The sequence below is a fragment of the Salvelinus namaycush genome, unplaced genomic scaffold, assembly GCF_016432855.1.
Source record: "Salvelinus namaycush isolate Seneca unplaced genomic scaffold, SaNama_1.0 Scaffold732, whole genome shotgun sequence".
Lineage (NCBI taxonomy): Eukaryota > Metazoa > Chordata > Actinopteri > Salmoniformes > Salmonidae > Salvelinus > Salvelinus namaycush.
In genome coordinates this window covers 17,501-31,517 of record NW_024061456.1, presented here as the reverse complement: position 1 = coordinate 31,517, position 14,017 = coordinate 17,501, and the positions used below count along the sequence as shown (strand labels likewise).

General features: G+C 45.6%; 1 protein-coding gene across 1 annotated transcript in view; it reads left to right on the top strand.

The window, feature by feature from the left end:
• Positions 1-378: 378 nt before the first annotated feature.
• The window catches only part of LOC120042628 (alpha-2-macroglobulin receptor-associated protein-like), a 17,624-nt gene continuing 3,985 nt past the window's right edge, over positions 379-14,017 (top strand). The window contains exons 1-9 of the mRNA XM_038987451.1: positions 379-647; positions 1,302-1,446; positions 3,523-3,653; positions 4,442-4,562; positions 5,854-5,944; positions 6,139-6,203; positions 6,289-6,371; positions 6,677-6,727; positions 12,840-12,965. Coding sequence (XP_038843379.1) covers positions 417-647; positions 1,302-1,446; positions 3,523-3,653; positions 4,442-4,562; positions 5,854-5,944; positions 6,139-6,203; positions 6,289-6,371; positions 6,677-6,727; positions 12,840-12,965 — 1,044 coding nt within the window. The 5' untranslated portion in view covers positions 379-416. The remainder of the gene's footprint in view (positions 648-1,301; positions 1,447-3,522; positions 3,654-4,441; positions 4,563-5,853; positions 5,945-6,138; positions 6,204-6,288; positions 6,372-6,676; positions 6,728-12,839; positions 12,966-14,017) is intronic.

The following is a 14,017-nucleotide window of genomic DNA, read 5'->3' as shown; positions in this document are numbered from 1 at the left end:
CTGTTTCATGTGTGACTTATTACTGCTTGAGTAGGCTGTTTCATGTGTGACTTATTACTGCTTGAGTAGGCTGTTTCATGTGTGACTTATTACTGCTTGAGTAGGCTGTTTCATGTGTGAAAGCTAGCCAACATTAAATTATGCCAGTGTTGTGTAAAACTGCTCAACCCTAAATCCCTTTTAAATCCAACGCGTGGATGATTCCTATTTGCTCAAAGGCTCCCACATCCTCCGTTACTAGGAGACGATTACGAGGTGCATTGTGGGTATTGTATTTTACAAACCCTTTCCCCAGAACTGGAAACCCAGTTTGTAGTTTTTTCTAAAACTACACATCCCACAATGCAGTTCGTCCAGGACGCGTCCGCCTCTTCTAAACACATGACTTGAAGTACTCCGGCTAGAAAGACAGACGAATGAACCGTAGCTCTGAAATTGCGTTTCATTTAAGGTTTCTTCAATACATTTTCCGGTACGGTGTAAAAATGAAGTTTGGTTGTTTATTCGCGGTGTTGTGTCTCGCAGTCGGGGCGATTGCAGGAAAGTATTCTAGAGAAATGAACGACCAGAAACCGTCCATGGACGGCAAGAACACGGTGGAATTTAGGATAGCTAAACTCAACCAGGTGTGGGAGAAAGCGATCAGGGTAAGTCAAGTGATGCTATCTAGCTTAGCTTTGTTTACTTATATAGTGAGATAGTCGAGCGTGAATTGTCTTCGTTATCGGGTCGTGTCTAGTCCTAGTGGAGTCCATGGGTTTTCGTAGTTAACTATCATTCTAACGTTAGAGACGTTTTGTCTACAATTCCTTGGTCTATCCAACATTTTGTTTAGCTAACTTAGCTAGCTAACAGTTACCTTACCTGCTTGGCATAGGTAGCTGAATCAGCTAACGTTAAGTAGTTAGAGATGGCTGAGGTCTGATTGTACCCGGGTACTTTAAGGAACCGATTTCTCTCAGACAGACACAGACGAGACACACGCTACACTTCATTAGTTACAGTCTGATTTGATTGACCGCCCATCCCTCTCTCCCTTTCCCTCCTCCATCCTCTCTCCCGTACTTCCACTTATTTCCTATCCCTTTCTTTACCTCCATCCCTCTCTCATCATCCCTCCGTCTCTAGATGCAGTTGCCCCCAGTGCCCCAGCACAACAGTCAATTAACTGTGCTTTATTGGCAATCTCTTTTTCTCCTCTCATCCTCTCTTCTTCTGTCTCTAGTTGCAGTTGTCCACAGTACACCAGTTTAACACCAGTCTCTCTCTTTCGCTCCATCCCTCTCTCCCTCCGTCTCTAGATGCAGTTACCCCCAGTGCGTCAGGCAGAGCTCCACAGTGATCTGAAGATCCAGGAGAAAGATGAACTACAGTGGAAGAAGACTAAGGCAGACGGGATGGATGAGAATGGAGAGAGAGAGGCCAAGCTACGACGTGGCTTCAACGGTGAGAGAGAGTGAGATGGAGGGGGTGGAGAGAGAGAGAGAGAGGGGGGGGTGGGTGGAGAGGGGGAGAGCGATAGACATGGCTAGAGAGGTAGAAGGAATGGAGGAGAATGGAGACAGAGAGAATGACTAGAAGGGAGGAGTGGTGTAAATAACACTACTTAAACTAGAGCTGCTTTATAAACAGTTGATTTTCTAGAGAGAGACAGAGCTGCTTTATAAACAGTTGATTTTCTAGAGAGAGACAGAGCTGCTTTATAAACAGTTGATTTTCTAGAGAGAGACAGAGCTGCTTTATAAACAGTTGATTTTCTAGAGAGAGACAGAGCTGCTTTATAAACAGTTGATTTTCTAGAGAGAGACAGAGCTGCTTTATAAACAGTTGATTTTCTAGAGAGAGACAGAGCTGCTTTATAAACAGTTGATTTTCTAGAGAGAGACAGAGCTTTAAAAAAGCGGAAAGTGCCTTGGGGACAGTGTGTGGCTTGTTATAATGTCGTGGGGGTGTGAAGGGCCTTGGGGACGCTGTGTTGCTTGTTATAATGTCGTGGTGGTGTGAAGGGCCTTGGGGACGGTGTGTGGCTTGTTATAATGTCGTGGGGGTGTGAAGGGCCTTGGGGGCGGTGTGTGGCTTGTTCTAATGTCGTGGGGGTGTGAAGGGCCTTGGGGACGGTGTGTGGCTTGTTATAATGTCATGGGGTGTGAAGGGCCTTGGGGACGCTGTGTTGCTTGTTATAATGTCGTGGTGTGAAGGGCCTTGGAGACGGTGTGTGGCTTGTTATAATGTCGTGGTGTGAAGGGCCTTGGGGACGCTGTGTTGCTTGTTCTAATGTCGTGGTGTGAAGGGCCTTGGGGACAGTGTGTGGCTTGTTATAATGTCGTGGTGTGAAGGGCCTTGGGGACGGCCTGTGGCTTGTTATAATGTCGTGGTGTGAAGGGCCTTGGGGCAGGGGACAGTGTGTGGCTTGTTATAATGTCGTGGGGGTGTGAAGAGCCTTGGGGAAGGTGTGTGGCTTGTTATAATGTCGTGGGGGTGTGAAGGGCCTTGGGGCAGGTGTGTGGCTTGTTATAATGTCGTGGGGGTGTGAAGGGCCTTGGAAGGTGTACGTTGGGCCTAAGAACAGCCCTTAGACGTGGTATATTTGCCATCTACCACACCTCCTCGGGCCTTATTGCTTAAGTATTAAATATTTTTTTATAACTAAACCAAGATGGACCACAGCCTGTCGTTTCCAATGGGGGGTAAATTAATCAGAGTGGGCAGAGCCAAGCACGAGCTAGCGAGATCCTATTGGCTCTTTCTAGCATGTATTTGCATATTTGTGTTTGGGAACGCCTACTATGAAGTGCATGTGTGCAATAACTAAATTCGCCCTTAACTCCTTATAAACAACGCTATTAAAAAATATATATATATTTTTTAGCAATGTGTAAAGTCTACAGAACGTAGTCTACTCGGTTCGTAACAGATTGTAATTTTGGGAAAAGAAAACTGTATTGAAATCAAATGTTTAACGGATGAGAAAATGTGCAGAATGTGTCCCCCCCCACCCCAGTGATCCTGGCTAAGTCTGGCTCATTGTCCTGTCTGGGATAGTATGGTTAACTGGTGTCCATTTTGTGTCTCCCCCCCACCCCAGTGATCCTGGCTAAGTCTGGCTCATTGTCCTATCTGGGATAGTATGGTTAACTGGCGTCCATTTTGTGTCTCCCCCCCACCCCAGTGATCCTGGCTAAGTCTGGCTCATTGTCCTGTCTGGGATAGTATGGTTAACTGGCGTCCATTTTGTGTCTCCCCCCCACCCCAGTGATCCTGGCTAAGTCTGGCTCATTGTCCTGTCTGGGATAGTATGGTTAACTGGCGTCCATTTTGTGTCTCCCCCCCACCCCAGTGATCCTGGCTAAGTCTGGCTCATTGTCCTATCTGGGATAGTATGGTTAACTGGCGTCCATTTTGTGTCCCCCCCCCCCCCCCCCCCCCCACCCCAGTGATCCTGGCTGTCTGGCTCATTGTCCTATCTGGGATAGTATGGTTAACCGGCGTCCATTTTGTGATTTCCCCCCCCCCCCCTCCCAGTGATCCTGGCTAAGTATGGGATGGATGGGAAGAAGGACACCAGACCTCTAGAATCTAACAACCTGAAGGACCATGACTTCAGACAAGGAGACATGTTTGACGACCCCAGACTGGACAAACTGTGGAATAAGGTGAGAGAGGGTGGGTGGGATGAGAGGGAGGGTGGAGGGCACCTGTTCTCTTCACTTACCAGTCATTTCCTTCCAAATCAGTGATCAGAAATGTGGTTATAACTCCCACTAGGCCACGCCTCCACAAACCCAATGGTTTTAGATTAGTAGGAAGTAGGGAACGAGTGAACACTTCAGGAGAAAGGTGATATGATTGGGACGCACAGCCAGTTTCAGTATAACAGCGTCCATTTTGGGGATGAGCGTGCTTGGTTTCTCTCCCTCTATGGCTTTCACCCCAGTTTACAACCCAAGAAGTCATTTTGGGGCCACTTGTCCTCAGTTTCTCTCCCTCTATGTCTTTCACCCCAGTTTACAACCCAAGAAGTCATTTTGGGGCCACTTGTCCTCAGTTTCTCTCCCTCTATGGCTTTACACCCCAGTTTACAACCCAAGAAGTCATTTTGGGGCCACTTGTCCTCAGTTTCTCTCCCTCTATGGCTTTACACCCCAGTTTACAACCCAAGAAGTCATTTTGGGGCCACTTGTCCTCAGTTTCTCTCCCTCTATGGCTTTACACCCCAGTTTACAACCCAAGAGGTCATTTTGGGGTTACTTGTCCTCAGTTTCTCTCCCTCTATGGCTTTACACCCCAGTTTACAACCCAAGAGGTCATTTTGGGGCCACTTGTCCTCAGTTTCTCTCCCTCTATGGCTTTACACCCCAGTTTACAACCCAAGAGGTCATTTTGGGGTTACTTGTCATCATTCTTCCTACTAACAGTGTAGTGTAAATGTGTCTCCCTACAGGCTAAGAGTTCTGGTAAGTTCTCAGAGGAGGAGATGCAGAGTCTGAAGAGGGAGTTTCAACACCACAAGGACAAGATCAGCGAGTATAACATCGTCATGGATACCGTCAGCCGCACGGAGGGTGAGAGGACTTTTTACGCTCGTTCTCGTTCTTTTTCTTCTCTTTTGTCGGTCATTCTGCCTCTCCCCTCCTTTCCTCTCCCCTAATAATTGTCAGTGTTGCCCCGGTGTTGCCCCAGTGTTGCCCCAGTGTTGCCCCAGTATTACCCCGGTGTTGCCCCAGTGTTGCCCCGGTGTTGCCCCGGTGTTGCCCCGGTATTACCCCGGTGTTGCCCCAGTGTTGCCCCAGTGTTGCCCCAGTGTTGCCCCGGTGTTGCCCCGGTGTTGCCCCGGTGTTGCCCCGGTGTTGCCCCGGTGTTACCCCAGTATTACCCCAGTGTTGCCCCGGTGTTGCCCCGGTGTTGCCCCGGTGTTGCCCCAGTGTTGCCCCAGTGTTGCCCCAGTGTTGCCCCAGTGTTGCCCCAGTATTGCCCCAGTGTTGCCCCAGTATTGCCCCAGTATTACCCCAGTGTTAGCCCAGTGTTGCCTCAGTGTTACCCAGTGATGAAGTGTCACTTGGTTTAGGTTGAATTATAATGTTTGACTGCTGGTGATTGTGTGAAATATGACTTCTGGTTTTGTTGACAGCTGCTTTGAGGAAGGTTATTAGTTGCAGTGATTGTAATGTAGTGGTTTTCTCCACCTTAGTTGAATATACTGACAGTAAGTCACTGGATAACAGTGTCTGATACGTGACCTTAATGGAAGTGTTGATTGTCCCCCCTCCCCGTCTCTCTCCCTCTCTCCTCCATTCCCGTCTCTCTCCCTCTCTCCTCCATTCCCGTCTCTCTCCCTCTCCCCCATCTCTCTCCCCCATTTCCATCCCCTCTCCCCCTCTCTCCTCCATCCCGTCTCTCTCCCTCTCTCCTCTCTCCCCCTATCTCCTCTATTCCCATCTCTCCCCCTCTCTCCTCTCTCCCCCTCTCTCCTCTCTCCCCCTCTCCTCCATCTCCCCCTCTCTCCTCCATACCATCTCTCTCCCCCATCTCTCTCAACCCCTCCCTCCTCTCTCCCCCATCTCTCTCCATCCCCTCCCTCCTCTCTCCCCCATCTCTCTCCATCCATCCCCTCCCTCCTCTCTCTCCCCCTCCCTCCTCCATCCCGTCTCTCTCCCTCATCTCTCTCCCCCTCTCTCCTCCATCCCGTCTCCCTCCTCTCTCTCCCCATCTCTTTCCATCCCCTCCCTCCTCTCTCTCTCCCTCTCTCCCCCATCTCTCTCCATCCCCTCCCTCCTCTCTCCCCCTCCCTCCTCCATCCCGTCTCTCCCTCATCTCTCCCCCCCCCTCTCCTCCATCCCGTCTCTCTCCCTATAGAGATCCATAAGAATGTGATCTCTCCATTAGAAGGGGAAGTTAAAGAACATGTCCTGCATCAGAAACACACCGACCTGAAGGACAAGATGAGGTGTGTATTAACGCTGCGTGTGTGTGTGTGTGTGTGTGTGTGTGTCCTTTAACGGTGTGTGTGTGTGTGTGTGTGTGCTTTAACGGTGTGTGTGTGTGTGTGTGTGCGTGCTTTAACGGTGTGTGTGTGTGTGCTTTAACGGTGTGTGTGTGTGTGCTTTAACGGTGTGTGTGTGTGTGTGTGTGTGTGTGTAGGGATCTGAACCAGGGCTTTGAACGCCTGAGGAAACTCAGCCACGAGGGCTTCAGCGAGGACAGCGGTGAGTACACACACACATACACACACACACACACACACACACACACACACACAGTGTAGTGTGACTAGTTGTGATGTCTCTCCAGAGTTTAAGGAGCCCAGGGTGATAGAGCTGTGGGAGATGGCACAGAGAGCCAACCTGACTGGAGATGAACTGGACTCACTCAAGGTGTGTGTGTGTGTGTGTGTGTGTGTGTGTGTGTGTGTGTGTGTGTGTGTGTGTGTGTGTGTGTGTGTGTGTGTGTGTGTGTGTGTGTGTGTGTGTGTGTGTGTGTGTGTGTGTGTGTGTGTGTGTGTGTTTTCCATATCTGTTTTAAAGTGATCACTTTTCACAATCTGGATCATAATGTTCTGTCCGGTTTGGGTGTCTCTCTCCCTGACTCTCTGTGTGTGTGTGTCTCTCTCCCTGACTCTGTGTGTGTGTGTGTGTGTGTGTGTGTCTCTCTCCCTGACTCTCTGTGTGTGTGTGTTCAGGAGGAACTGAAGCACTTTGAGACCAAGGTGGAGAAGCACAGCCACTACCAGGTAACCAATCAATATCAATAATTAATCAATCAACATGATCTGATTAGTGTGAAAGTCTGTTTAACGATGTGTTATGGTGTTATACTCAGTCTATATACGGTGAATTCAGAACGTATTCAGACCCCTTGACTTTTTCCACGTTTTATTACCTTATTACTTATAGCCTTATTACTTACAGCCTTATTACTTACAGCCTTATTACTTACAGCCTTATTACTTATAGCCGTATTACTTATAGCCGTATTACTTATAGCCTTATTACTTACAGCCTTATTACGGACAGCCTTATTACTTAACAGCCTTATTACTTATAGCCTTATTACTTACAGCCTTATTACTTACAGCCTTATTACTTATAGCCTTATTACTTATAGCCTTATTACTTACAGCCTTATTACTTATAGCCTTAATACTTACAGCCTTATTACTTACAGCCTTATTACTTACAGCCTTATTACTTACAGCCTTATTACTTATAGCCTTATTACTTATAGCCTTATTACTTATAGCCTTATTACTTACAGCCTTATTACTTATAGCCTTATTACTTATAGCCTTATTACTTATAGCCTTAATACTTACAGCCTTATTACTTACAGCCTTATTACTTACAGCCTTATTACTTATAGCCTTAATACTTACAGCCTTATTACTTACAGCCTTATTACTTACAGCCTTATTACTTACAGCCTTATTACTTACGGCCTTATTACTTAACATCCTTATTACTTATAGCCTTATTACTTATAGCCTTATTACTTATAGCCTTATTACATATAGCCTTATTACTTATAGCCTTATTACTTAACAGCCTTATTACTTATAGCCTTATTACGTACAGCCTTATTACGTACAGCCTTATTACCTTACAGCCTTATTACTTACAGCCTTATTACTTATAGCCTTATTACTTACAGCCTTATTACGTACAGCCTTATTACTTATAGCCTTATTACTTATAGCCTTATTACTTATAGCCTTATTACTTATAGCCTTATTACTTATAGCCTTATTACTTATAGCCTTATTACGTACAGCCTTATTACGTACAGCCTTATTACGTACAGCCTTAATACTTACAGCCTTATTACTTATAGCCTTATTACTTATAGCCTTATTACGTACAGCCTTATTACTTATAGCCTTATTACTTATAGCCTTATTACTTATAGCCTTATTACTTATAGCCTTATTACTTATAGCCGTATTACTTACAGCCTTATTACTTATAGCCTTATTACTTATAGCCTTATTACTTATAGCCTTATTACTTATAGCCTTATTACGTACAGCCTTATTACGTACAGCCTTATTACTTATAGCCTTATTACTTATAGCCTTATTACTTATAGCCTTATTACTTACAGCCTTATTACTTACAGCCTTATTACTTATAGCCTTATTACTTACAGCCTTATTACTTACAGCCTTATTACTTATAGCCTTATTACTTACAGCCTTATTACTTAACAGCCTTATTACTTACAGCCTTATTACTTACAGCCTTATTACGGACAGCCTTATTACGTACAGCCTTATTACTTATAGCCTTATTACTTATAGCCTTATTACTTATAGCCTTATTACTTACAGCCTTATTACTTAACAGCCTTATTACTTATAGCCTTATTACTTATAGCCTTATTACATATAGCCTTATTACTTACAGCCTTATTACTTAACAGCCTTATTACTTATAGCCTTATTACTTATAGCCTTATTACGTACAGCCTTATTACGTACAGCCTTATTACGTACAGCCTTATTACGTACAGCCTTATTACGTACAGCCTTATTACGTACAGCCTTATTACGTACAGCCTTATTACTTACAGCCTTATTACTTACAGCCTTATTACGTACAGCCTTATTACTTATAGCCTTATTACTTATAGCCTTATTACGTACAGCCTTATTACGTACAGCCTTATTACGTACAGCCTTAATACTTACAGCCTTAATACGTACAGCCTTATTACTTATAGCCTTATTACTTATAGCCTTATTACTTATAGCCTTATTACGTACAGCCTTATTACGTACAGCCTTATTACGTACAGCCTTAATACTTACAGCCTTAATACTTATAGCCTTATTACTTATAGCCTTATTACGTACAGCCTTATTACGTACAGCCTTATTACGTACAGCCTTAATACTTACAGCCTTATTACTTATAGCCTTATTACTTATAGCCTTATTACTTACAGCCTTATTACTTACAGCCTTATTACTTACAGCCTTATTACTTATAGCATTATTACTTATAGCCTTATTACTTATAGCCTTATTACTTACAGCCTTATTACTTACAGCCTTATTACGTACAGCCTTATTACGTACAGCCTTATTACGTACAGCCTTATTACGTACAGCCTTATTACGTACAGCCTTATTACGTACAGCCTTAATACTTACAGCCTTATTACTTATAGCCTTATTACTTATAGCCTTATTACTTACAGCCTTATTACTTACAGCCTTATTACTTACAGCCTTATTACTTACAGCCTTATTACTTATAGCCTTATTACTTACAGCCTTATTACTTACAGCCTTATTACTTAGCAGCCTTATTACTTAGCAGCCTTATTACTTATAGCCTTATTACTTAACAGCCTTATTACTTACAGCCTTATTACTTACAGCCTTATTACGGACAGCCTTATTACGGACAGCCTTATTACGGACAGCCTTATTACGGACAGCCTTATTACTTACAGCCTTATTACTTACAGCCTTATTACTTATAGCCTTATTACTTACAGCCTTATTACGGACAGCCTTATTACTTATAGCCTTATTACTTATAGCCTTATTACATATAGCCTTATTACTTACAGCCTTATTACTTAACAGCCTTATTACTTAACAGCCTTATTACTTATAGCCTTATTACTTATAGCCTTATTACTTATAGCCTTATTACTTATAGCCTTATTACTTATAGCCTTATTACTTATAGCCTTATTACGTATAGCCTTATTACGTACAGCCTTATTACGTACAGCCTTAATACTTACAGCCTTATTACTTATAGCCTTATTACTTACAGCCTTATTACGTACAGCCTTATTACTTATAGCCTTATTACGTACAGCCTTAATACTTACAGCCTTATTACTTATAGCCTTATTACTTACAGCCTTATTACTTACAGCCTTATTACTTACAGCCTTATTACTTATAGCCTTATTACGTACAGCCTTATTACGTACAGCCTTATTACGTACAGCCTTATTACGTACAGCCTTATTACGTACAGCCTTATTACGTACAGCCTTATTACGTACAGCCTTATTACGTACAGCCTTATTACGTACAGCCTTATTACGTACAGCCTTATTACGTACAGCCTTATTACGTACAGCCTTATTACGTACAGCCTTATTACGTACAGCCTTATTACTTATAGCCTTATTACTTACAGCCTTATTACTTACAGCCTTATTACTTACAGCCTTATTACTTACAGCCTTATTACTTACAGCCTTATTACTTACAGCCTTATTACTTAACAGCCTTATTACTTATAGCCTTATTACTTATAGCCTTATTACTTACAGCCTTATTACTTATAGCCTTATTACTTATAGCCTTATTACGTACAGCCTTAATACTTACAGCCTTATTACTTATAGCCTTATTACTTATAGCCTTATTACTTATGGCCTTATTACTTACAGCCTTATTACTTACAGCCGTATTACTTATAGCCGTATTCTAAAATGGATTTCATTGTTTCTTTCCCCTCATCAATCTACACACAACACACCCCATAATGACAAAGCAAAAACAAGTTTAAAAAAAACTCAAATACATTTACATCCGTATTCAGACCCTTTACTCAGTACTTTGTTGAAGCACCTTTGGCAGCGATTACAGCCGCGAGTCTTCTTGGGTATGACACTACAAGCTTGGCACAACCTGTATTTGGGGAGTTTCTCCCATTCTTCTCTGCAGATCCTCTCAAGCTCTGTCAGGTTGGATGGGGAGCGTCGCTGCACAGCTATTTTCAGGTCTTTCTAGAGATGTTCTATTGGGCTCTGGCCGGGCCACTCATTCAGAGACATGTCCCGAAGCCAGTCCTGAGTTGTCTTGGCTGTGTGCTTAGGATCGTTGTCCTGTTGGAAGGTGAACCTTCACCCCTGTCTGAGGTCCTGAGCGCTCCGGAGCAGGTTTTCATCAAGGATCTTTCTGTACTTTGCTCCGTTCATCTTTGCCTGGATCCTGACTAGTCTCCCAGTCCCTGCTGCTGAAAAACATCCCCACAGCATGATGCCACCACCATGCTTCACCGTAGGGATGGTGCCACCACCATGCTTTTTTTTTTTTTTTTTTTTTTATCCCATTTTCTCCCCAATGTTCGTGGTATCCAATCGCTAGTAATTACTATCTTGTCTCATCGCTACAACTCCCGTACGGGCTCGGGAGAGACGAAGGTTGAAAGCCATGCGTCCTCCGAAGCACAACCCAACCAAGCCGCACTGCTTCTTAACACAGCGCGCCTCCAACCCGGAAGCCAGCCGCACCAATGTGTCGGAGGAAACACCGTGTACCTGGCCCCCTTGGTTAGCGCGCACTGCGCCCGGCCCGCCACAGGAGTCGCTGGAGCGCGATGAGACAAGGATATCCCTACCGGCCAAACCCTCCCTAACCCGGACGACGCTATGCCAATTGTGCATCGCCCCACGGACCTCCCGGTCGCGGCCGGCTGCGACAGAGCCTGGGCGCGAACCCAGAGACTCTGGTGGCGCAGTTAGCACTGCGATGCAGTGCCCTAGACCACTGCGCCACCCGGGAGGCCCCGCCACCACCATGCTTCACCGTGGGGATGGTGCCACCACCATGCTTCACCGTGGGGATGGTGCCACCACCATGCCTCACCGTGGGGATGGTGCCACCACCAAGCTTCACTGTAGGGATGCTGCCAGGTTTCCTACAGGCTTGTTTTTCATGGTCTGAGAGTCTTTAGGTGCCTTTAACTCCAAGCAGGCTGTCATGTTCCTCTTACTGAGGATTGGCATCCGTCTGGCCAATCAACCATAAAGTTCTGAGTGCTGCAGAGATAGTTGTCCTTCTGGAAGGTTCTCCCATAGGAACTCTGGAGCTCTGTCAGAGTGACCATCGGGTTCTTGGTCACCTCCCTGACCAAGGCCCTTCTCCCCGATTGCTCAGTTTGGCCGTGCAGCCAGCTCTAGGAAGAGTCTTGGTGGTTCCAAACTTCTTCCATTTAAGAATGATGAAGGCCACTGTGTTCTTGGGGACCCTCAATGCTGCAGAAATGCTTTGGTATCCTTCCCCAGATCTGTGCCTTGACACAATCCTGTCTCGGAGCTCTACGGACAATTCCTTCGACCTCTTGGTTTTTATTCAGACATGCACTGTCAACTGTGGGACCTTATATAGACCGGTGTGAGTCTTTCCAAATCATGTCCAACATCTCAAGGATGATCAGTGGAAACAGGATGCACTTGAGCTAAATTTCAAGTCTCATAACAAAGGGTCTGAATACTTATGTCAGTAATGTATTTCATTTTATTTTGTGTACATTTGCAAAGATTTAGGAATTTTTGTTACTTAGAATAAGGCTGTAACGCAACAAAATGTGGGAAAGTGAAGGTCTCAATACTGCCCGGAGACACTGTGTCTTTTATTCACCGCACTCGCTCACTTGATGTCCCAAATGGACCCTTACGCCCTAGGCACTCAGAGATCTGAGAGGGTTTGACAGGTGTAAGCAATATGGTGCTTCCACCAAGCAAGTGCCTAGAGCGTAGGGTCCATTTCACATTGGATCACTCACTTTCTCCCTCTCTCTCTCTCTCTCCCTGCTTCTCTCTCCCCCCTGCCTCTCTCCCTCTCCTGCTCCTCTGGCTCTCTCCTCTCTCCTCCCTCTGTCTCTCTTCCCTCCTCTTTCGCTCTCTCTCTTCTCCCTCTCTTCCCTCCCTCTCCCCCCTTCTCCCTCTCCCCCTTTTTTACCCCCGCTCCTCTCTGCTCCTCTCTCCCCCCTGCTCCTCTCTCTTCCCTGCTTCTCCCTTCCCCCGCTCCTCTCTGCTCCTCTATCCCCCCCTGCTCCTCTCTCTCTTCCCTGCTCCTCTCCCCCTCTCAGGAACAGTTGGAGTTATCCCACCAGAAGCTGAGACATGTAGAAGCTCTAGGAGACAACGACCACATCCTGAGAAACCAGGAGAGATACAATAACCTGGCAGAGAAGACCAGAGAGATGGGGTACAAGGTAGGAGAGAGACAATAACCTGGCAGAGAAGACCAGAGAGATGGGATACAAGGTAGGAGAGATACAATAACCTGGCAGAGAAGACCAGAGAGATGGGGTACAAGGTAGGATAGATACAGTAACCTGGCAGAGAAGACCAGAGAGAGACAGTAACCTGGCAGAGAAGACCAGGGAGATACAGTAACCTGGCAGAGAAGACCAGAGAGATACAGTTACCAGGCAGAGAAGACCAGAGAGACAGTAACCAGGCAGAGAAGACCAGAGAGATACAGTAACCTGGCAGAGAAGACCAGAGAGATACAGTTACCAGGCAGAGAAGACCAGGGAGATACAGTAACCTGGCAGAGAAGACCAGAGAGAGACAGTAACCTGGCAGAGAAGACCAGGGAGAGACAGTAACCTGGCAGAGAAGACCAGAGAGAGACAGTAACCTGGCAGAGAAGACCAGAGAGAGACAGTAACCTGGCAGAGAAGACCAGGGAGAGACAGTAACCTGGCAGAGAAGACCAGGGAGATACAGTAACCTGGCAGAGAAGACCAGAGAGAGACAGTAACCTGGCAGAGAAGACCAGGGAGAGACAGTAACCTGGCAGAGAAGACCAGGGAGATACAGTAACCTGGCAGAGAAGACCAGAGAGATACAGTAACCTGGCAGAGAAGACGAGGGAGATACAGTAACCTGGCAGAGAAGACCAGAGAGAGACAGTAACCTGGCAGAGAAGACCAGGGAGATACAGTATCCTGGCAGAGAAGACCAGGGAGAGACAGTAACCTGGCAGAGAAGACCAGGGAGATACAGTAACCTGGCAGAGAAGACCAGGGAGAGACAGTAACCTGGCAGAGAAGACCAGGGAGATACAGTAACCTGGCAGAGAAGACCAGAGAGATACAGTAACCTGGCAGAGAAGACCAGAGAGATACAGTAACCTGGCAGAGAAGACGAGGGAGATACAGTAACCTGGCAGAGAAGACCAGGGAGAGACAGTAACCTGGCAGAGAAGACCAGAGAGAGACAGTAACCTGGCAGAGAAGACCAGGGAGATACAGTAACC